The sequence below is a fragment of the Poecilia latipinna genome, unplaced genomic scaffold (genome assembly GCF_001443285.1).
Source record: "Poecilia latipinna isolate Pla-1442-1.1 unplaced genomic scaffold, P_latipinna-1.0 Scaffold241, whole genome shotgun sequence".
Classification (NCBI taxonomy): domain Eukaryota; kingdom Metazoa; phylum Chordata; class Actinopteri; order Cyprinodontiformes; family Poeciliidae; genus Poecilia; species Poecilia latipinna.
In genome coordinates this window covers 160,167-181,485 of record NW_015112857.1, presented here as the reverse complement: position 1 = coordinate 181,485, position 21,319 = coordinate 160,167, and the positions used below count along the sequence as shown (strand labels likewise).

The 21,319-nt window shown below is 39.0% G+C and overlaps 3 protein-coding genes across 3 annotated transcripts; 1 reads left to right on the top strand and 2 right to left on the bottom strand.

The window, feature by feature from the left end:
* The first annotated feature begins 810 nt into the window (after positions 1-810).
* Positions 811-6,546, top strand: LOC106947436 (voltage-dependent anion-selective channel protein 2). The gene is made up of 9 exons (XM_015032425.1): positions 811-943; positions 3,557-3,628; positions 3,714-3,763; positions 4,145-4,297; positions 4,401-4,453; positions 4,883-5,110; positions 5,230-5,380; positions 5,509-5,566; positions 6,161-6,546. The coding sequence occupies exons 2-9, from the start codon at positions 3,562-3,564 to the stop codon at positions 6,250-6,252; spliced, it is 852 nt and encodes a 283-aa protein (XP_014887911.1). The 5' UTR covers positions 811-943; positions 3,557-3,561; the 3' UTR covers positions 6,253-6,546.
* A 233-nt stretch (positions 6,547-6,779) lies between these two features.
* LOC106947434 (neurofilament light polypeptide-like) lies at positions 6,780-11,815 on the bottom strand. Its single transcript, XM_015032422.1, has 3 exons — positions 9,583-11,815; positions 9,374-9,498; positions 6,780-9,086 (listed from the first exon to the last, which is right to left on the bottom strand). The coding sequence occupies exons 1-3, from the start codon at positions 10,516-10,518 to the stop codon at positions 7,976-7,978; spliced, it is 2,172 nt and encodes a 723-aa protein (XP_014887908.1). The 5' UTR covers positions 10,519-11,815; the 3' UTR covers positions 6,780-7,975.
* Positions 11,816-12,036: 221 nt separating this feature from the next.
* LOC106947437 (catechol O-methyltransferase domain-containing protein 1-like) lies at positions 12,037-15,348 on the bottom strand. The gene is made up of 7 exons (XM_015032426.1): positions 14,809-15,348; positions 14,604-14,722; positions 13,648-13,753; positions 13,104-13,222; positions 12,643-12,697; positions 12,428-12,561; positions 12,037-12,345 (listed from the first exon to the last, which is right to left on the bottom strand). Exons 1-7 carry the CDS (start codon positions 14,861-14,863, stop codon positions 12,193-12,195), a joined length of 741 nt encoding a protein of 246 aa, XP_014887912.1. The 5' UTR covers positions 14,864-15,348; the 3' UTR covers positions 12,037-12,192.
* Between the last annotated feature and the right edge of the window lie 5,971 nt (positions 15,349-21,319).

Genomic DNA, 21,319 nt, shown 5'->3' with positions numbered 1-21,319 from the left:
TGGAGCCTGCCCGTAGCAATGCATAGGGAGAGTAGTGACTGACTGCAGCTCTGTAGATCTTGGCTGCACGTTAGTGCGGCCAAGTATGTAGGACAAGAACATAAAAGTTGCAGGACACTGGCCCTTGAGACCATTGAAATGAATATCGTGACCCATCAAGCACAGTAGATGGCAATGATGCATCCTAACGTTGGGTGCCACCGCCCAAAAAAGACTGAAGAAGAAGATAGACAACGCGTAAGAATAATAATAATAATAAGAAAAAAAAAAAAAAAAAAAAAAAAAAAAAAAAAACAAATACACACACACACGCCCCTTCCCTCCCCCCGACACACACACATACATATAATCTTCCAAAGTATTGATACGAATACGTATTTATGCCTATGTTCCAAAGACCCACAGAAATTACAAAGATGGCTTGAACATGTTCCGAATATAAACTGTGTTTCGGAAAATATGACTTTTCATTACATCGAAACTAAATAACTAAATAAGTAGCAAAAATTAAATAAGTAGCAAAAAAATAAATAAAACTGTAATTTGAAGTTAGAAAAGAATGTCTAATCGGCCAGTAATTTATTAACTCTTAAAGGCAAAACATATAATTTTATTTTGGAATGCTAAAAACATGTAAACAGCTTTAACTCGTTCCAAAGAATTGAAAACTGAACTTTAGCTTCAAGCGTCTACGTTTATAGAGAAAATGGTTAACCGAAGTTAAAACTCAAACCAAAATGCCGTCTGTGATGTAAACCCATTTTTACTCAGGCAAACGTTTGGGCGCCCTTGGCCCTAAACTGGAAACCGAAAGGTCAGCATTTCGTTGCAGAACAGTCTCCTTCAGCTCGCCCTCCAACCGGTGACGCCTGCTTCTGCCGTGTGTTGTGAGGAACACTTCCAAAAAGTCACTTTAGTGTAACACTAACACAGTCTTCAACTGGTAAGGCTCCTTATTATTTAGTTTTGTATCGTAGGTCTTCTCTAAGACACAAGCTAGAGAGTAGCTTTACTCGCTGCGGAACTCTGCAGGCTAACATAACTAGCTTCAGTAGCTGTAGCAGCGAGCTAATTCTGACACATGTGCTCTTACTGGAAGGTTTTAGTTGTAGTCTAAAAAAAATAAACACATTGTTTTTAATTATTTAAATAAAACAGCCACAAATCTTTTTTTTTTTAGATATTGCTTTATATCTATTTGGCCTGTTAGCATTGCGGAAACTAGCCGACACCCACAGTCAAAGTGAATAAGCTATTTTAGCTTATCACAGTATCTAGCACCGGTCAAAGCCTTCTCCAGTCCAACTGTATTTAGCGACTGATTTACAGTAAAAGCATTAAGAGTCACGACTAAATAGTTTACCCATTGTAGTCAAAATGGCTCCTGTTCTTCCCGGTAACCTTGGCAGTTAACTACCTGACCCACAAGATGTAATTTGTGCCAAAGGTGCTCATCAAAAAAAGTGAAACAGTTACGGTGTTGGCAAGGGAGGTGGGTTTGTTTTTACTCAACGAATATAAAAACTGTATAACTTGGAGCTATATAAGAAAGTTATAGACTTTTGATTCTAACCCCGACAGTTCAGCAACACAGGTGCTCCCTCTTATCGTTAATAAATGATAAGGATAAGGATAAATGCAGAACAACCCGATTCCACAACAGTTTCATCCCTCATGCCACACAACTACTAAGCTCCCATTAATATTTTTATTGTATGTACATCTATTGATATTGTTTTTATTAATATTTATTTATTATTTTAGTTTGCTCATCTACACTTTAAATGCACACTTAAGCGATACGTCTGTCTATGCCTAATACGTTGGTCATAACAGGGATATAAGACCAAGTTTTATCTTAATAACTTGTGTAAGTGCAGAAAAAAATAAAACTTTGTTCTTGTCCTTCTGGCACCCAGGCATAAGTATCTTGAATAAAAATGTGTGTTTGAAATGTTTCCACAAAATACTTTAATAAATTATTTCAACAGTCGCTTATAGCTTTCATAAGTGTTGCATAATACAACTTAAAAGAATACATGCATATAAAAGGCTACATTTACGCTGCAGCCTGAAGTGGCCCAAATCTGATTTTCTTGCCCCTTTGTGAGATGTAACTGATCTTTTCATGATAGTCTGAACAAAACTGATTGGATTTTTACAAATGCAACCCAGGACACTTGTGGTCCTAAATGCAATGTCTAATGCGTGTCTGATCTTTTCAAATGTGACCTGTGTCTGTACGGCCAGGTCGCATTCATCCAACCTATACTAATCTGCGTCCTGATACGCAGAAGTGGGAAGAAAAAACAACTTTGACAGGAGATAATGAGGATTATTAAAGTGCTGGCTCCATTTGAACAACACATTTAAAATGGCAAGATGGTCTCCATCATTCCCAACCATGTTTACTTCCACAAACAGTGAGCACGTTTGCTACACGTAATGTGCCTGCATCCTACACTGCACATGCAGGACACTTTTAGCTGGCTGGCAGGAGATCTATGCAGTTGTATATATTTGGAAATGTGAACGACCACGTGAAAAAGAAAGTCAGATTTCAAATGAAAAATTGAAACTGAACATTAAGGCCTGCAGAGCGAACGTATCCTAAAAGCTGCATGCTATTTTAAGTCAGTTAGCCTATTTCAGTGTGTCAGGTGTTGCATCTACAAAGCACATTACCTATAGGTGCATTATTTGGTAAGCTCTAGTTTATATGCCTTACACTTTGAAACACTGTAACATCCACCAGTAACATCATGGCAATTCAATGTTTTTTCTAATATTGCACACCTGTACCATGTATAAGATCACAAATAACATTGCCATTGGGTTTTCAAATAGAATCAAATACAACAGGGGTCTGCAGCTCCTGTCCTCAAGTGTTCTGCAACTTTTGGATGCCTTTCCATTCTTAACACACCTGAAGTAGATAAAAGGTTAATGATCAGGGATTTGCCAAGTGTGCTGACATGGCAACAAGGTTATTCAGCAGTGATGCATCCAAAAGTTGCAGTCCAATGGGACATCAAGCACTGGAGCTGTAAACCTCTACATTGAATGGATAAGCCTGTTTCTGTTACTTTTCTAAAAAAAAAAAAAAAAAAAGAAAATACACACTAAAACACAAGAACAAAAATTAGATTGAAACTAATATAAATATTTTTTTTTAAAAAAGAGGTGTTCTAACTTGAACATTTTGTACCGAAATTGCTGTGTGTAAAAATATAACAGTAATAGTTCAAGAACACAAAAACATGTAAAAACTAAAGACATACTGCAAGCTTCCTTCTCCAGTAAATTCAGCAACATAATGAGTTTATGCACAAGTGGAACTGTAATATTTTGTGAATCTAGTACGTTTGTTTTTCATATATACACACAATTGTTCCATTCATAGGGGTTTGTGTTTTCCATTCACATGAAGTATATTTATATTCTTTTGTCCTGTCACATATTTACTATGCAAATTGTAAACAGAAACTATACTTAAAAAAAAAAAAATATCATGGGTTAAACAGATGTAACTTTTTTCTCCCCCTTTTATATGCAGGTATAATGGCCGTGCCTCCCGCTTATGCTGATTTGGGCAAATCTGCCAAGGATATCTTCAACAAAGGCTATGGTACGTCTTTGTTCACTCATGAAGATGTTGAAGCTTCTTTCAAATGTAACTGATAACTTAACTTTGAAACACATATTTCATACAGGATTTGGCCTGGTGAAGCTTGATGTCAAGACAAAGTCAGCCAGCGGAGTTGTAAGATCATTTGGACTTTGGTTGAGAATAATCATGTTGGCAGTTATTAAATCCCTATGATGCTTTTAAAAGAAAAACACCTAAAAGTATTGTTTGTACTCAGCCTTGAACTTTTGAAATCTTTATTTTGTCCCAAGCTCAATTCTTTACAGTCTTCTGTTTTGTTCATCGGAACCTCCATTCAAGTCACTTTTAATTATAAAAACCCCAGCGTTTTTATACTTGTTGGCTTAGATTTAAAGTACCCACAAAAAATCAGTATAGCAACAAAAATACATATAAACTGTGCAATAACTAATTTTCTCAAAATTTACTACAATTGGTAATGTTAATTTCATGCCTGTTAAGTGATCCCAGTTTCTCTAAAAATGTCTCCTGCAGGAATTCAAAACATCTGGTTCGTCCAACACTGATACCAGCAAAGTTGTCGGTTCCCTGGAAACCAAATACAACCGGCCTGAATATGGCCTGACCTTCACTGAGAAGTGGAACACTGACAACACGTTGGGAACAGAAATCGCTGTTGAAGACCAGGTTTGCATAAATGTTTAACATTTTCGTACATTAAGAGCAGGAACTTGACAGAGCAGCATAACTTTTCTTATTTCCAGTGAATTCCATATTTTTCATCTTGCAGATTACAAAAGGACTGAAGTTGACATTTGACACAACCTTCTCACCCAACACTGGGTAAGATGATGGTTGGGGTTTTTGTTTTTGTGTGTATTTTAGTCCAGGACTCAACAGGAGGAGGTTGCTCAGCCTGTTGCTTCACTCCATAAGTAATTATGGAAACCTGATCTTTGCCTCAAATATTTCTAACAAGTGTCTTTGCCAGCTATGTGATCTGAGTCCCTGTGTAGAACGAGTATGTTGCAACACTTCACTGGGATTGTATGTTTGGGATAAAGACACATCTTAAATTGAATTCCCTTCTGAAACTCAGCCTATGTATTTATTGTCAAGATGTTGAGTTAATTTCGTAAAAATATGTTCCAAAAAAAGGGTACTAAAAAGACAAACATAATGTGGGAAATGGTACTTGACTTATGCATAGAGTGGATTTTTAATTTTTGTAAATATTTTTTTTCTTTAACAAAATCCTTCTTTTACCTACAGCAAGAAGAGTGGCAAAGTTAAGACCGCTTACAAGCGTGAGTACATCAACTTGGGCTGCGATGTTGACTTTGACTTCGCTGGCCCCACAATCCACGGAGCCGCTGTCATTGGTTACGAGGGATGGCTCGGCGGTTACCAGATGAGCTTTGACTCCGCCAAATCCAGAATGACCAAGAGCAACTTCGCCATCGGCTACAAGACGGCAGACTTCCAGCTACACACAAGCGTGTATGTAGAGTTGTTGTTTCTGTTGTTTTTTTTACTCCTTATGAGTTTTGGGTTTTCTTTGCCATTTGAAGGAGTTAAATACATTTTTATTTGGAAATGTTTATTTTCAATCATTACAGCAATGATGGAGCAGAATTTAGTGGTTCCATCTACCAGAAGTCCAGTGACAAGCTGGAGACTGCAATCAACCTGGCATGGACTGCTGGCAACAACAGCACAAACTTTGGCATTGCTGCCAAATACCAACTGGATAAAGATGCCTCCATCAGTGTAAGTTTTTTTTTTCTCCATACCATCTGTGATAGTTCTAAGGCAACAAAAGTCACCATGAAACTCTGGACCTAATACTGCTCACTGACATCTTTGTTTCCCCCCCTCTGTGTTTTTGGACTTTTCAGGCTAAAGTTAACAACAGTAGCCTTGTTGGTTTTGGCTACACCCAATCTCTTAGACCAGGTGAGTTTCTTACCGCAGTGTAATTTGCAGGAGCACTTAGTATATGTTTCAGAACATATACCAAGTGTATATGTTGAACTTTTTCACATTTTGCTGTGAAACCACCACAAGCTTCAGTTAATTTTGTTGCAGGGTATCCTTGTAATGGTCAAATCCAAAGTAGTTTGTAACTGAGAGATTGGAGGAATGTCTTGGCATTGTCAATCGTGCTCATGTATGCACTGCTTCCACCGCACAGTGCGTACCTTCATTCAAGCTAAAAAATCAGTGTGCCATCAGCTAATGGCAGCGAAAATAACATTACAGAAAAATGAACAATTTTCTTTGAGTTCTCGACAGACTGCTGTAGAGCAAAGGCCGTAGTGTAGCAGAGGGCAACGGGGAGAGAGCTGTGAAGTGTGCTTGTTCAAAAATTCAAGCCAAGTCCATGGGTTTCTCAGAACTCCACTGCAGCTTTAAAATAAAAGTGTAATTTTCCTTCCAATTTACAACATGATTTCTACACAGTCTGGAAAGATGTGGAATTTGGGTTGGTAACAGCTTGAAAACTGTAGTGTATAGATAACAGCTAAACCTTCTCCCTTGTGTTTGTAGGTGTGAAACTGACTCTCTCTGGTCTGATCGATGGGAAGAACATCAATGTAGGAGGCCATAAGCTGGGTCTGGGCTTGGAACTGGAAGCTTAAACTGTCTTCATGCAACAAGGGACAAGGGAATATCAGACTAATCGGGCCTTAAAAGTATGTCCAACTCAAACCAGCAAAGGGAAATCATAGAGAGATCGGTTCAAAGGCTTCTGCAACATCATCTTGGGCACCAAGTCATGTTGGTGCTTTTGTCTTCAGAATATTTTATTTTTGTTGATGCTTTTTACTTTGTGATTGCATCAAACCAAAAGTCTGTCATTGTCATATTATTTATGCATTTTGTCATTGTTCCTGTTCAACACTGCCACGGTAATTGTAATAATCCAATCCCTCCGTACAACTGTGTGTGGCTTCAGTGTAATAATCCCAGACACTCCAGTCTTTTCCTTTTTATGTAAAAACATAAGTCCAAACATTCGTTACTTTAGGATTGACATATTTTACCTCCACTATCTACTGTCATGACTTTTGATATTCTTTGCCATCTTAGCAGTTATCAAATCCAGAGCTAAAATTAATGTCAATTTGTGCTTAAATCCTAATAATGCACACACATGGATGTCTTGTTTGTCGACGTTTGAGGCTGGGATATTTTGGCAAAGCTACACATGTGACCTTACCCTAAACTGATCAGGTTTGGGGTTACTTATAGTGGGAGAGAAACCTGCATGTTGGCTCGCCCAAACAGAGTTATATTTTGTTAATTATGCAGCAACAGATTAACTGTGGAGCACATAATGTTTAAGTGATGCCAAACTATAAAATTATTTGGAGGAATAGAGTAAAGTTGCATATGTGCACCATGTAAAGCTGTGTTTCTGTTCCGAGAGGAGACCAATCCTATAAAGAAGTCTTTGAGGTCCCTTTGTGTATGTATGGATTTTCAATAAAGTCTTTAAAGTCATAACTGCCTACCAGAATGATAATTATAATGCATTTATAAAGTGTGCAAACCTCTTATTAGGGGTTTGTGAGGTATTTTAAAAAAATGCAGTGGTAAATTATTTCAAAGTTTTGCACAAAGTTAGTATAGCATCCTGCAAAATTTAAACAAATTGGCTTGCGGTAGGAGATAAGATTCTGTAAAAATTTCCCAGAGGAAAAATGTGTTAGTCTTCTAAAACGCGCTAAGTTCAAACCACGTTGGTTTGAACTTAGCGGTCAGGTTAGTTCAAGGTTTATATTTGTTTTCAGTGCATTTTTACAAAATACACATCTTGATTACAGGAGTCTGTTTAGTAATTCAGAAATGTGCTGATCTAAAAATGTTACCTCGTAGTTGTGAACATTTAGAAAAACAGTGTTTCCATGTATGCATGTGAATCTGTTGACTTGTCCGTTTCAGAAATGCAACATAAATTTAGAAAAATGTCCCAGAATAAATAAATGATTTAATATTGCTTTTATTTGCACACACCACAGCGAAATCAATGTCAAACAAATGACCAAAATGCATCTACATTCATAGTTACTTTAGTTTGTTTTGTTGTTTCAAGACATTTGAAATCCAGTTTGACTTTGAGGTCAATCATGCTGCAAAAAAAAAAAAGCCTATTCTGTTCTTTTAAAACAAGAATGCTGACAATACATTCTAGTACTTTGCATTGTTCTTTGCGCTTGATTGCTGGTGCCAAAATTATACATTTGCATTATGAGCTCTCCTCTATTTTTGGCTGCCATGTCTTTGAATGCAATGTTTTATTGTCCATTCTTAACTTCAGCAGAAGCTCTCTTTTTTTGTTTTCTTTTGAATCTTCTGATTTTAGACCGGAGTTTGGCTGCCATCTGCAGGCGCCTGCTGTAGCTCTTTTGTTTCTGCAGTCACAGCTGAAGTGATTTGGGTTTTGCCACCTCTCTCTGGCTGCTCACCCTCTGCTTTTGCTGTAGATTTGGAAGATGGGGATTTATCTTGGTCTTTATTGCTTTCACGTGTGGCATCCACGGTGCTTTTTGCGTTTTCTTCCTCAACTTTTCCAGAATCAGTCTTAGTAGTTTCTTTTTGTTCCGGTTGGCTCACGTCTTTCTCCTCGTTTTCTGGTGCAGTAGAAGGTATTTTCGCAATTTCTACACATTCCTCCATCTTTGTCGAGACAACTGCTTCTCCAGTCAGTTCTTTGGCTTTCTCCTGCACCTCTACACCACTGTGCTGCAGAGTTTTGTTATCTTCCTCAGATGTTGAAACCACGGTTTCATTAGCAGGCTTCACACTTTGTGCTGCGATAACGCTTTCTTCTTTAGTTGATCCCTGTTTATCCTCACCAGATTTAACTAGAGATCCCTCTGATTCATCTGAATCATTCTGTTTTGAAGAGATATTTATTTTATGAGGTACCTCTGCAGTTTCTTTCTCCTTCATGTCCTCAACTGGTTTATTATCTACCTCTGTGTCCATGTTTTCACCGCTGAGAGTCGGTGTCTTCTCTGATTCTTCACTCTGGTTTTGTTCTTTATTATCCTCCTCATCGTCAGCTACCTTTCTATCATCTTCACACTCCAACTTTTCATCGGAGGCTACTTGACTCTGCTGACCGTCAGACATCTGGTTTCCTTCGTCCTCTCGACTGTCCTGATGATCACCCTCTTCCTCGCTGCCCCCTTTCTCACTTTTTCCACACTCCTGCTCGTCCTTCCCCACATCCGTCTCCTCTGATCCCGTCTCCTCAAACTCTGACATCTCAATCTCCCTGGTGGTCTCTGTTATGATCTCCTCCACAAACTTGTACTTGGGCTCTGCTCGCCTCTGCGTGACTCCTGGTCGACTGAAGCTGGGGAGGGTGTAAACGGGTGATTGATGGTAGATGTGGGGCAAGGGGACCTGAGGGTCGGAGACGGAGATGGAGGACAGACGAGCCTCCTCGCCACAGAGGAGTTTCCTGCAGGATGGAGAAGAGAGTTTACATTTAATACAGATGCACTAATAGTTCTTTGCCTTCTGAGCCACTGATTAATAGAATCAGTTTACATGGTGTATGTGTTATTGTATTTGGTATGTAACAGTTTTGCACAAATTCTTTAGCTTACCTTTAAAAAGTAATACAGTTGCACGTTTAGATTGAAATATGGACATAGAAAGCATAAAATATACGAAATAATACAAGGTTCCACTAATTTATGTTATCAATAAGTTTTACTAATTATTCTCATGCTGATTTTACTATACCTGTATGACAATATCTCCACATCCAAAGCCATCTTCACGTTCAGGAGGTCCTGGTACTCCCTCAGGTAGCCGGACATGTCGAATTTGCAGTTTATGAGCTCATTCTCAAGCTCTTTGATTGTGTTCTGAGTTAAGAGACAAGATGACCTCGTTAAGCCGTGTCTCGCCCTGTGTTAACGCCACAGGAAGCGGGAAGAAGCATGCCATACCTGATAGTGAATAAGTTCCTCCTTGTGGCGATCCTCGACATCGTGAAGCTGCGCCTCCAGAGCCTCTCTGGTGCCTTTGGCGCAGTCCAGCTCGATGCTCTTGGCCTGCAGACGCTTCTTGTACTCCTGAATCTCCCGCTGGCTCGCTTTCAGCGCTTCCCTCTTGGCCTCGGCGGCCTCCGTCAGTCTGGCAAACTGAACTCGGAAACTTTCCCCGGCCAGCTGGACGTCGGACCCGGTGTGACCTTCCAGCTGCGTCCTGATGTCCCGGAGTGCCGCAGTGACGCCGGGATGGCCAAATTCGTGCGCTTTAAATTTAAGCTGAGCATCTTGAATCTGGTCACACATCTCTGACACCTCGGCCTCGTGGCTTCTCTTCAGAAAGTTGATTTCATCCACGAGGGACTCCACTTTCCGGTCCAGCACTAGTTTGGCCTGGTACGCTTCGGCCATGTCTTTCTTCAGGATCACTATGCTGCTCTCAGCCTCTGATCTGCTCTCCGTCTCCCGCTCATGCCGTTTCCTCAAGGTGGAGAGCTCTTCCTCTAGGTTATGATGTTCGATCTCAATCTGGTTCTTCTGGTGGGTGATGTCCTGCAGCAGCTGCCTCAGCCTCCCCAGCTCTGGACCATACTCCTCCTCCAAACAAGACGCGGGCTTCACTTTCCCTCTGATGTCTTCGATTTCCCTCTCCAGGAGATGGTTGTGGTTTTCGAGCCGGTGCACCTTTTCTATGAAACCTGCGAGTCGGTCGTTCAAGCCGTGCATCAGCTGTTTCTCGTTGCGCTTTTCAGATCTGGCGTGTGGCGAGCTCACGTCCGCGGAAGCCCTCCTGGTTTCTAATTCCGATCGTCTCGGCGGCTTAAGTTGTGAATACGTATCGTGAAGGGCTCTACGCGGGAAGCCGAACCTGTCATCCATCCTGTGGGTTGTCATTGCGGATCTCTGGTGCAGAGAGTCAGGCGTCCCTGCGGGCTTTTATAGCCGCGCCGCCAGCTGCCCAGTTTGCAGAGCGAAGCTGTCCGTGGTGCTGAAAAGGTGTCGCGTCAGCTGGCGCTTTAATGAACTCTTACTCCACGTTTTTTGTCCGCAGAAAGCGATGACGTCGGCAAGCCCCCGGCGTCGACGTCAATACAAAAACAATTAACTTGACATCCGATGTCTTTTACAAAAGTAACAGAGGATGTTTGGTCGTGGTGTTTCTCACTCAGTTGTATCTATATTTATAATCAAGACTTGATATTCACACACATTATGAAAATACGCGCCTTCCCCACCCCCCCTCGCTAAGATTACCACAACGAGTGTTTCTGTTTGCTAAATCTCAGAATTATGAATGAGATATTTATTCCAATTTCTGTATTTTTGTTTATTTATTTATTTATTTATTTATTACTTTTACTCTGAGAAATGTTCCGATATCTCATGAAATTGGTAGAACTCCTCTTTAATCGGGTCAAATGTTTGGGTCTCCTTCAAATGGTTTGCTATAGTTTTGGCACATTTATCACAGAATTGTTGTGTTGTTGAATCACTTTGCGCTATGGAGTATTAATGAAGTGGACTCACTTAGCAGCCGCAGGTTCTGGGCACCTTGTAGTGATTGAGTTGAACTTGGTCACCTTTAATTCTTGTTGGAATTGACTTTTTTATTTTATTTTTTTGCTTTGTGTTGTTTGTACAAATAGATTAAAAGGTTATTCAATTAAAACAATGTTTTAACAATCAGTTATCATTGGGGAATAATCCTGCTGGTCTGTTTTGTCTTGTTTTAATGTTTATCTCAATCTAAGGTAGTCCTTGTCCTAAAAAGACATTGAACATGTTCTATCTTGCGTATTTAAAGATAGAATTCAACTGTATTTTCCTCTAATGGTGTCTCTGTTTAGTGCAAATCAGTACAGTAAAACTAGTACTCTCAACCATTTGTTAGTATTTTACATTTCAGATTTGAAGTGATCAAATATAGCCGCTATAGATATTCTGTCACGACCACTGCCAATGAACATGTAAATTAACAGTAGGAAATATTTTGTTTTCTTTCCATCTTTTGCTCTTTCTTTCTTGCCATGGCGACCTCTAGTGGAATGGAGCTCTGGACAGTGAGATGTGTCAGCCACATCAAAAATCACCATTATGCAAACCAACATCTTGTCGACAGACATGTGAGGAAATCTTCAAAGAGTTGTAGATGACTGTGGGTAGGAAGATAGATAGGAAGATAGACTATTTGATCAAAAGTAATTTCATTTAATTGGATGGTGAACATAACCTAATTTAATTTAGATTTAAATGCATAAATGTCTCAGAACCAGTTTTTTTTTTCCCCCTCCCCCCTGTTGTCTTGTTTTCTCACTTGTGGTCTTGCTTTCTTTGCCCACATGCTGTAAAAACAAGAACATCATATACAGTCAAAAAGCTCAAAATGTTATATATATATATATATATATATATATATTTGTAATTAGGCCCTATCACATATTACTGATGTCTAAAACTGTGAAGACCAATAAGAGTTGAATTTACAGAAAGAACATAAACAGGAAGTAAACGGTTTAATCAAATAATGAACAATAAGTTGAACACATTTGTGTCGTAAAAACTCCCCCGTTAGCGCTTGATAGCGATGGTGAGCCCGTCCCCCACAGTGAGCATGCTCAGTTCAACTCTCTGGTCCTTGTGTATCTTCCTATTAAGGGCATCTAGAGTCTGTGACGTGGTATCATTGGGCGCAGGGTTCACGACCTTTCCACTCCACAGCACCTGTCAGTGTGGCAAGATCACAGATATGATTCACTTTATGTTTGTTGTCAAAACACAAACTGGATACTTGAACTTTACTCACGTTGTCGATTGCAATTATACCACCGTTTCTTATGAGCTCCAGAGACTTCTCGTAGTATCGGTCGTAGTTGGATTTATCGGCGTCGACGAACACAAAGTCGTACGTTCCGGCTTCCCCGGCTGCTGTCAGTTCATCTGACAAAATGCAAGATGAAAAAGTAAACGCAAAACTCACATCTGTATGAGAGCAACGACAACATCAACAAAACCACTTACCCAGAGTTTTAAGTGCAGCTTGATGCTGAACATCAATCTTATTTTCCACTCCAGCCTGCAAAAAAAAAAAAAAAAAAAAAAAAGGAAAATTTTATAAACTGAATTTTATGCAGCCACTTAAAAATAATGTTTTTCTCAAGGTTTACACAGGAATTGATTTCACTGCTTGGCTTGGGATCTTTCTGTAACACAGTTTCCTGAGCAGACACCTTCAAAGTGTCCAGCCTGCAGGATTTCTGGAGACACACTGACAGTTGTTGGATGTGCAATCTGCTGTGTCTGCTGCACAAATTAGCTCTGACAGAAGCTAAATGGCAAATTCTGATGTTGGTAGACCAAGAACTGTGCACTTGTGTAATATAATCTGGATGGGGCTTTGAAACATTAGGATATTCATAATAGAGGGGTCCAAGTCATATTTCTTCTCACTCTTTTTTTTTTTTTTTTTTTACTGTTCTCACCTCTTTGAAAAATGGTTTGGCTATTTCTATGTAGGTGTCTTCTATTTCACAAGCTACCACTCGTCCATTCTCTGGCAAGGCCAAAGCCATGCTCAGAGCGTTGTATCCAGTGTACATCCCTGCATCACAAATATATTGGTTAGTCCATAACATTTTATGAAAACAGTCTGTACACATCTGAATTATACTATTCTATCACAACAATTAGTCACTGCTGGAAACTAGAAGCTGGACTGCAATCAAATGCTTTGATCAAAGCTCTGAACTATAACAATTATTGTCACTTTTCTTCTGAAATTAGTTGATTATTTCCTTATTTTTTTACATTAAAATTTAGATTCCCGTGTAAAGATAAAATACAACCTTTACTCGGATAAAGGAACAAATCCGAACCAATCAAGAATCTGGCCTAGAATATTACGGTTAGCAAAACTGTTTATTAGAGGAAAACAAATAGCTCTGCACAATTAAAGTAATAAACTTGTGATTTGTTCTGTCACTTTCAAATCCACACGGCGTGAGACACACGGTAAACTTATCTTACCTATTTCAATTGCTTTTGTGGCATTGATCAGTCGTATGAGATTTGCCATAAACTGGGCTTGCTCTGCTGCCACCATCATTCTGTTCCATTGATCTTCAAGGGTCCTCTGAAGCGAAAACACAGAAGAACTGGTTCTGCAGCTTCAGACGGCATGTTGCTGCATTTTACTGGTGTGTGTCTGCCCTCTAGTGTTTGGGGACCATATTGCTTTCACTCTGTAACTAAGTAATGTTCTTTACTTCTCTTACGCTAAATACAATTTTAGTGTGAACATAGCATTGTGCAATACCACGGAGCTCAAAGGACACATCATTCATTAGTTATTAATTAACCTCTGGCCAAATGTCCCTGAATAGTAGCTAGTTAATCATTTACAGATATACAAATAAAAACTAAACAAGTATCAAGTTTAATATTGCTCAATCAAAAAGTGCTTGCATAATTAATTTTAACAGAATACTGTTTGCTACAGAAAAAAAAAAAAAAACAGCATGGAAGACGCTTTATCGATGACTTATGATTTCATTGGTTTCAAAAGTCAGATTGATCATTAGCTCCATGAGTTGCTCAACACAAAACTACTGAGAACCTAAACTTTATTTGTTAAGAAACAAATCATGTTAGAGTGGGAAATCTGTTATTACCCCACAATTATCCTATAAACACCATTTTATCTTCCCTGTTAATAAAGTGGTGCCAGGTAGATGCTGAACAATCACCCTTAACCTCTGGCTAAAGGCTAACCTTTAGCTTTTAGCCAGAGGTTAAGTGACTAAAGGTTAGCCTTTAGCTTTTAGCCAGAGGTTAAGTGGTTACAACAAAAACAAAACTAAAACTTTAGTTTTGACAAACTGTCCATGATTCATAAAGACAGGATCTCACCTTCTGTTTAGTCATCAGTTGCCAAAAAAGACACAATTAATAAAATAATATTAAGGGTTTCAGGGTTTACTTACCAGTCTGAGTTTGGTGAGGATTGGATGCTCCCTTAGGGAGTTGTTAACTACATACTGCAGAACCAGGTTGTCTTTCCCCCCACTGTGACTTTTTCCAATAAAGGCAGACTTTCCCACACCTGAACAGAAAGAAACAAAACACCGGAAATAAACATTACTTCAAATATTTCTTGAGCCAGCTGATCACGCCTCAAACATTTTCTACCTGTTAAAACAACAGCAAGTCCAATGCAGACAAGAATCTTGATGTTTGCAGCCATTCTGCTCCGTTGTCTTGGGATTTTTTTTTCTTTTTTTCTTTTTTGTGGGAAATTTTTGAACAGCTTGTGTTTGACAGTGCTGTCCGTTCTTTTTGGACTTTGCAATCTGTGTTTGTTTTGGTTAACCTTTTAAAGGGAAGACCCAACATAATGACTGTTTGTCTATCAAGTTTTGTAACATCAGCTTATTTAAGAAAAGACAGTATATTTTTCCATTGCATCCATGTTATTTACTCAAGTCATAAATTGTGACGCACTGCATGAATTCCTACAAACTAGACTGATATGCTTTGTTCAGTTTGTTGTTTGTTATCCCACAATTGAAGGCCTAAAATGAATCTGCTTCACAACACAGAAGATATGACAAGTGATTTTTGAGAAATATGCTTGTTCCCAAGGTGTAAGATGCAGCATTTTGCAAAATCCAAAGGCAACAGCAAAACAAAATTGGATAAATATTTGGAAGATATCGTAAAACAATTCAACAGAAATTACTGCTCCTGTTTCTGTTTTATTATTAAAAAAAACCTCTTGAATAAATATATATATATATATATATATATATATATATATATATATATATATATATATATATATATATATATATATATATAAAAAATGGTATATTTCTTATGTATCTTTAATTGAGAATATGGAAGGTAAAACAAGAAGAAAAATACGTAATTTCAACATTTATGATGAGGAAAATATTTGAATGAAAAATATTTCATGTTAGGTTTACACAGTGAGGAATTTTGTTGTTGCTTATTCGACAATAATGCTGCCCTCTAGTGGTACAAAAGTGAAATAGATCATTTTTCTATTCATGTCGCACTGAGAGGATGCACAATGAAAGAACAAAATGTATAAATGCTTTTCTATACTTCGCATTATCTTTTTGTTTTATTGTCACGTTTAAATGTAAAAGACTATATTTCTACATTTTGTGGAACAGTCTTTGAAGCTATGTTTTCATTTCATTTATTTCACTCTTGCCACTTACTTGTTAAATGTTTTCACTGACAACATCTGAAAGAAATAAACTAAGCCTGTTTATCAGGTGGCATATGATCATAGTTTACAGCTAATGATAACTTTTTGTTTTTCTAACAGTATAATCTTATATAATTCCTCTTTAGACTGCCACACTCACATAAATAAAGTGAAATATAAAAAGTCCATAAACAAGTTTTGACATAATATATTTTGCATACTGAGTGAAGTTATGAGAGCCACTAAATGATTCTCCATTTGGCCTCGCAGAGTAAAATTGTACCAATACAGCTTCATTGACTTTTACAGAGTGCAGATTATTGCTATTATTATATCCTCCTGACTACCAGTAGTAAATTTTTGTCCTCTGTAAAGGACATTTCTAAACTTGAATATCTGCCACCCCCTGCATTCTGCTGAATTAATTCCTTTTGGTATCTGGAGAGGACATTTAGGGCTTTTCAATGATACCGCATGTGAAGGGGTGGGACTTTTGTACGTACCTTTTTCTAATTCATAAAAATGGCATTTATCAGTAATAACACATTTTATGGGAAGAGACAAAGTAAGTGCGTAAAACCTTTTATTACCTTATAAAGACTGTGGGATTTTAAAAAAATGGTGATTGGATAATATTTTTTTTCTTTGTAGTCAATAATTTCTTGAACAGTGTCAGAATAGCTTCAAAATGTTAACAATAGTGAAATTCATGGGGCAAATCATGTTTGACTTTCCAGTTTAAATACACAACTGACAAGCGTGAGCTTATATAAAAGAAATACATAAAGGTGGGCCTAATTACTTTTAAAAGTACATTTTGACAAAAAAAGAAATAATATGGCAGAATTTCCAAGTAGCACACACACAGTAACACCAGCCTTTTAATGGGTACGCCTTGCCACTAGGGTTGGACCACATGTTTTCATAGGTATCAGAAACCTTCTTCAGAGATTTTGTTCCAAATTGATCTTTAAAGCATCATGTAAGTTACTGGAATTGCAGCCTCAGGTTGGTTCCTCTCCTTAGTTGACTGGATAGATGACTTCGCCACATCTAGATGATATGAGGGGACCAGTTTTGGTTGCTATCTGTGTTAAGAAACTAAAAATGTGTACGGTAGATGGTTAGGTGTGAGTTTATTCACTCATCCAGAGGGAAAGGCTGTATTGCTGTGGATGATGTGAAAAAAATAAAGCTGGGAACAAAGAGTGTTTAGGTAATGTCAGTGCCTTTTTGGGATTAAAGGGAATCCCATACAAAATTTGATTCTGGGGCCTTCCAGCCAACCTACCATAATTACAGCCAGATATCTTGACCTTACTGCAAAACACTGCCAAAAGTTAGATGTATGAGCATCAAAACCTTATTCATTTCACAGCTCGACCCCAATTTAACCAGATTAAATGTATCCATGCAACAAAATGCAATGCAATACGAAAGGATGATTGGTTTGCAACTGAAAATTACACATCAAGAATCAAGGTTCTTGATTTCTGCTGTTGTTGAATGATTATTACTACTGACGTCTCTTTTATCAAAAAAGATTTGCAGTCAAGTGCCTGACATGGATGACATGCATTGCATTTAGTGATCTTGGGGCCCTCTGCTGGTCTGGAGGCTAGTCTAAAAATATCTCACTCAGTAACAGCCTAATTTTTATACACACATATATATGTGTGTATAAAATATAGTTTTTTTTTTTTTTTTTTTCCGATCTACAGCAAGAATATCATCTCTTCTTGCAACTTCAGAACTGGAATGGGAATAGCCAGGATTGTTCAAAAAGGAATTTCGGGATGTGAGTGGGATGCAACGCCTCTCCAAGGACACTGCACTTCCTCTGTCTGTTCCCCAATTAAGAATGCACAGATCCAAACAAAAACACGCCGGGAACAAGAACATGTCACTTAAATGAGCCATGACACAAGCTGTCTCTTAAAAAAAATGTTTGAGCTGTGGCAAAGGAAAGGAAGAGGATGTCTCAAAGTGTGTATGCAGATCTGTTAAAGTCCTCTTGGTGAAAACGAGATGCCGTGTTTCTTCTCCGCCATCCTCTCCCTCTGCCTCCTGCTGCTCCGGGCCCCTGCTTATGTGATGCTAATTGTTTCTGCTACTTGTGCCAAGTACCTACTCTTCCCCAGCACATTCCACAGACAGGCCCTGGTCCCTCGGCTGCTTTTTGTGTCTGTTTAAGGAATGAAAAAATGTGCACTGCCATCTGCGGCGAGCGCACCACCGTTCCCCCTCCCGGCCTTGACTGTCACGGTGCCACAATGATACACGTTCACAAAGTCTCTCTGAGGTTAAAAAAAAAAAAAAAAAAAGTCTGAACAAGTGGAGAAGCAAGGAAACAAACCTGACACATACAACTGCTAATATGAAATAAAATAATTCAGGATGTTCCTGGTTTGATGCATGTGGGATGGAGGATTGTGTACAACTAAAAAAACAAACAAAACAAAACAGCCTTTTAAATTTTGGGGGCATATAGAAGCTAAGCTGAGGTATTTTGTCAGTTTAAAACCAGCCCTATGTTATTCTAGGCAGGGATTTGTGTCTGATTTTCACTTAAAGGACGTCTTCAAATCTGTGCAGCTTTCACTTCTATATATTTTGCTATACAGTACCTAACTTTGACCACCGAGTGGCAGTGTTGCTCAGCAAATGCACAAAACAGCAATTCTCAGAGACGAAGGCCTTCACTTCCTTGTCTCTGTTGCAATATCACTTTCCTCTTATTGAATTGACCTGTGACACCATCAGAGCCTACGCTGGCGCAACATATTGATGCGCTCGTAACACCACAAGGCTCTTACATCATCCGTGTGTTCATCATAGGGAGACAGCCTCTTCTGTACACGAACAGGAGTCAGCTCGGCATCATCTCCGCAGTCAGATAGGCATGCATGAATATTAAGTGATGCTAATCACAATGGAGAGACCAACATCAGGACAGATGACAGACAGTTCTCAGCATTCAATTGACATCCTTGGATTTGTCCTCTGTTTGACAACAGCATCCTCCAGCTTGACAAGTCTGTTTAAAGCTCCAGTATGAGCAGATAGGCGTGCGCTGAGGCAGAGTTTACTCAAACTGGGCCATCGTATGTTTTTCCTTTTTTTCTTTTATTTTTTTATTTTTTTATTTTTTCAGAAGAAAAGCCCGGTTAGGTATTATTAGTCAATGCACTAACACAGATAAAAAGCATTTAGTAAAGTGCCTTGTGAAAATATTCCCATTGTTTAAACTTTTTTAGATTTTGTCACACAGCCATGGCAAATTCTAGTCTGCTGTATTGGGCTACTATTTTTTTTTTTTTTTATTAGAAATAAAAAAAGTACGACATGCATTTTATTCTTCCATGTTACTCTAATACCCTTGAAACAATTCATTTTGACTAGTTACCTTTAGAAGTTACCTACATAGAGTCCATCAGTGTGTAATATAACTTGAGTATAAATTAATCTGTTTTCTGAAACTGCAGAGATTTTTTTGGGTGCTTTTTATGAATAAACGGCATCATCAACACAAAGAACCACACCAGGAATGTTGGTTCTTGGAATGTTGTAAAATGACATTCCAAGCATTTCAGAGCTCTCACAATGAATTCTCTTTCTAACTTCAAAATTTCATAACATCAAGAGTGGCAAAATAAGTAAATAAATTACACCGCAAGTCACCCTGGACAATGTGGTGTTGGCAGAATCATGCTGTGGGAATGCTGAAGGAAAGATTAAAAACAAAGGGAACCTCTGAGGGAACATCTGTTAAAGGCTGCAAAGGACAAATGTTTACCTTCCAGTGGATGTTCAATGAATATTTTTGCAAGGAGCTGTATACAGGCTATTGCAAAGGTTGCAGAATGCAGATGAGGATGTAACAAAAAAAAAAATCTTCCCAAGAACTGTTTTGCCAATCATAAAAATCTGGATTTACTACATTTGTGTCTGAGCTACAGTGCATTCTGCAGTTAGAATGCACAGGATAAGCCATTCAGTTCATTATCATCCTCTCTTTGTGTGTTCAAGCCAAACAGAACAAAGGAGTGGATCTGCCTCTACTGAGAAAAAAAAAAAAAATGAAATGGAATGAATGGCAGGTGTGGTTGTTTGACTTTCAAATCACCGAGGCATCTATTCTATTAACCTGCCGTGTAAATAAATACAGAATTCAATTTCCATACAGTCACGCAATAAGTTGACAGTCCTCAAGAAGATCAAACGGGCCGCTCCAGGGCACGTGAACCACAGTAAAAGAAAAAATAAATAAATAAAAAATCTTGGCTATGTGAAAGGTGTTGACACCTTGAGCAACCCACTAAAAAAGAGAAGCAAATGTCACATCCTGAGAAACAATTACCGGGTGAACCCCAGGTTTAAAGCTAGTTCTCCCAGCCGCATTTCAAATATAGTAGATCTTCTCCAATAACATCTTGCAGTTGTTGTCACTCCTCATTGTCAGAGGGAGAACTGCTCTCTGCAGAAGAAATAATACGTTAACTGCCCCTTCCCACTTCTGCAATCTGCTCTTATGCTTCTCACAAAAAGTTACATTTGTATTCGCTCTCCTCTACTAAAGCAAAGTCAGTCTTTCCCTAAGTTGCAGAGCAGAGTCGCTGCTCCCTCCCTTCCTATTAGTCTCATTCCCATCTGATTGCTGTGTCCCATTGTGACTGCACTTGAGGCATTAATGATAATGTTATAACTCGGACCAATTTGCCATCGCAATCAGATTCACTTAATTGAGTTGATTATGAGCTCCCCATCTGAGATGACCCCTCTGGACTTGGAAAGCAGGGAGGTGCGGATGAAGAAACAGGGTTTCCCCAGGCATTCCATCAGCGAGCAATGGACACATGGACTATGACTGTTTAGAGGCCTGATCTGGGGCATATGTGCCTGTGCGAGCGTGCGCACGACAGCGCTCCATGTGTGTGTGTGCGCCGGCAGGAGCTGGCGTGCAGGGAGAGCGGGCCTTTGGGGAGGTGTAAAAGGAGGAGAAGGGTGGAACCGTGGCTGTAAGGAAGGGGATCACAACGGTTTGGATGTGGAGATAAGGGTTAGAGGGGGGATGGGAGGGAGTCCAGGCTTGGGGTTCAAAATCTCAACAGGGCTCGTGTAATAGACCCGGACACACACCACATCTGAAGTTAATCCAATCAGGGAGAAACACAGCACTTTCATCCGCTCAAGACACACAAACATAAGGTCAAGAGCAGCTTGTATTAGAGCGATGATGTCAGGAAGAAGTGGTGTAGATAATTGACTGTCGGCATGTTTAAAGGGCTGGGAGAGAGGCAGGGAAGTGGGAGGAAAGCAGAGATTCCTGCAGCTGGTCCACCCAAGCAAATGTAACGGGAACGCTGAATGAGTCAATGCATTATCAGCAGGTTGATGTCAGTGAGGGACTGTTATTGCTGAGCTCTTATAGGTTTCACAACTGTAGACTGAGCTTTACTTGCT

Excerpts from the sequence above, each read along its gene's own strand:
- LOC106947437 (XM_015032426.1), bottom strand. The coding sequence starts at position 14,863 with ATGGCTGCAAACATCAAGATTCTTGTCTGCATTGGACTTGCTGTTGTT. Across the intron at positions 14,723-14,808 it reads ACTTGCTGTTGTTTTAACAG|GTGTGGGAAAGTCTGCCTTT; the intron begins GTAGAAAATGTT and ends CTTTCTGTTCAG. Across the intron at positions 12,562-12,642 it reads AGCTGCACTTAAAACTCTGG|ATGAACTGACAGCAGCCGGG; the intron begins GTAAGTGGTTTT and ends GCATTTTGTCAG.
- LOC106947436 (XM_015032425.1), top strand. The coding sequence starts at position 3,562 with ATGGCCGTGCCTCCCGCTTATGCTGATTTGGGCAAATCTGCCAAGGAT. Across the intron at positions 3,629-3,713 it reads TATCTTCAACAAAGGCTATG|GATTTGGCCTGGTGAAGCTT; the intron begins GTACGTCTTTGT and ends TATTTCATACAG. Across the intron at positions 4,298-4,400 it reads AAATCGCTGTTGAAGACCAG|ATTACAAAAGGACTGAAGTT; the intron begins GTTTGCATAAAT and ends TTCATCTTGCAG.
- LOC106947434 (XM_015032422.1), bottom strand. The coding sequence starts at position 10,518 with ATGACAACCCACAGGATGGATGACAGGTTCGGCTTCCCGCGTAGAGCC. Across the intron at positions 9,499-9,582 it reads AGGAACTTATTCACTATCAG|AACACAATCAAAGAGCTTGA; the intron begins GTATGGCATGCT and ends CTCTTAACTCAG. Across the intron at positions 9,087-9,373 it reads GTGGAGATATTGTCATACAG|GAAACTCCTCTGTGGCGAGG; the intron begins GTATAGTAAAAT and ends TCCATCCTGCAG.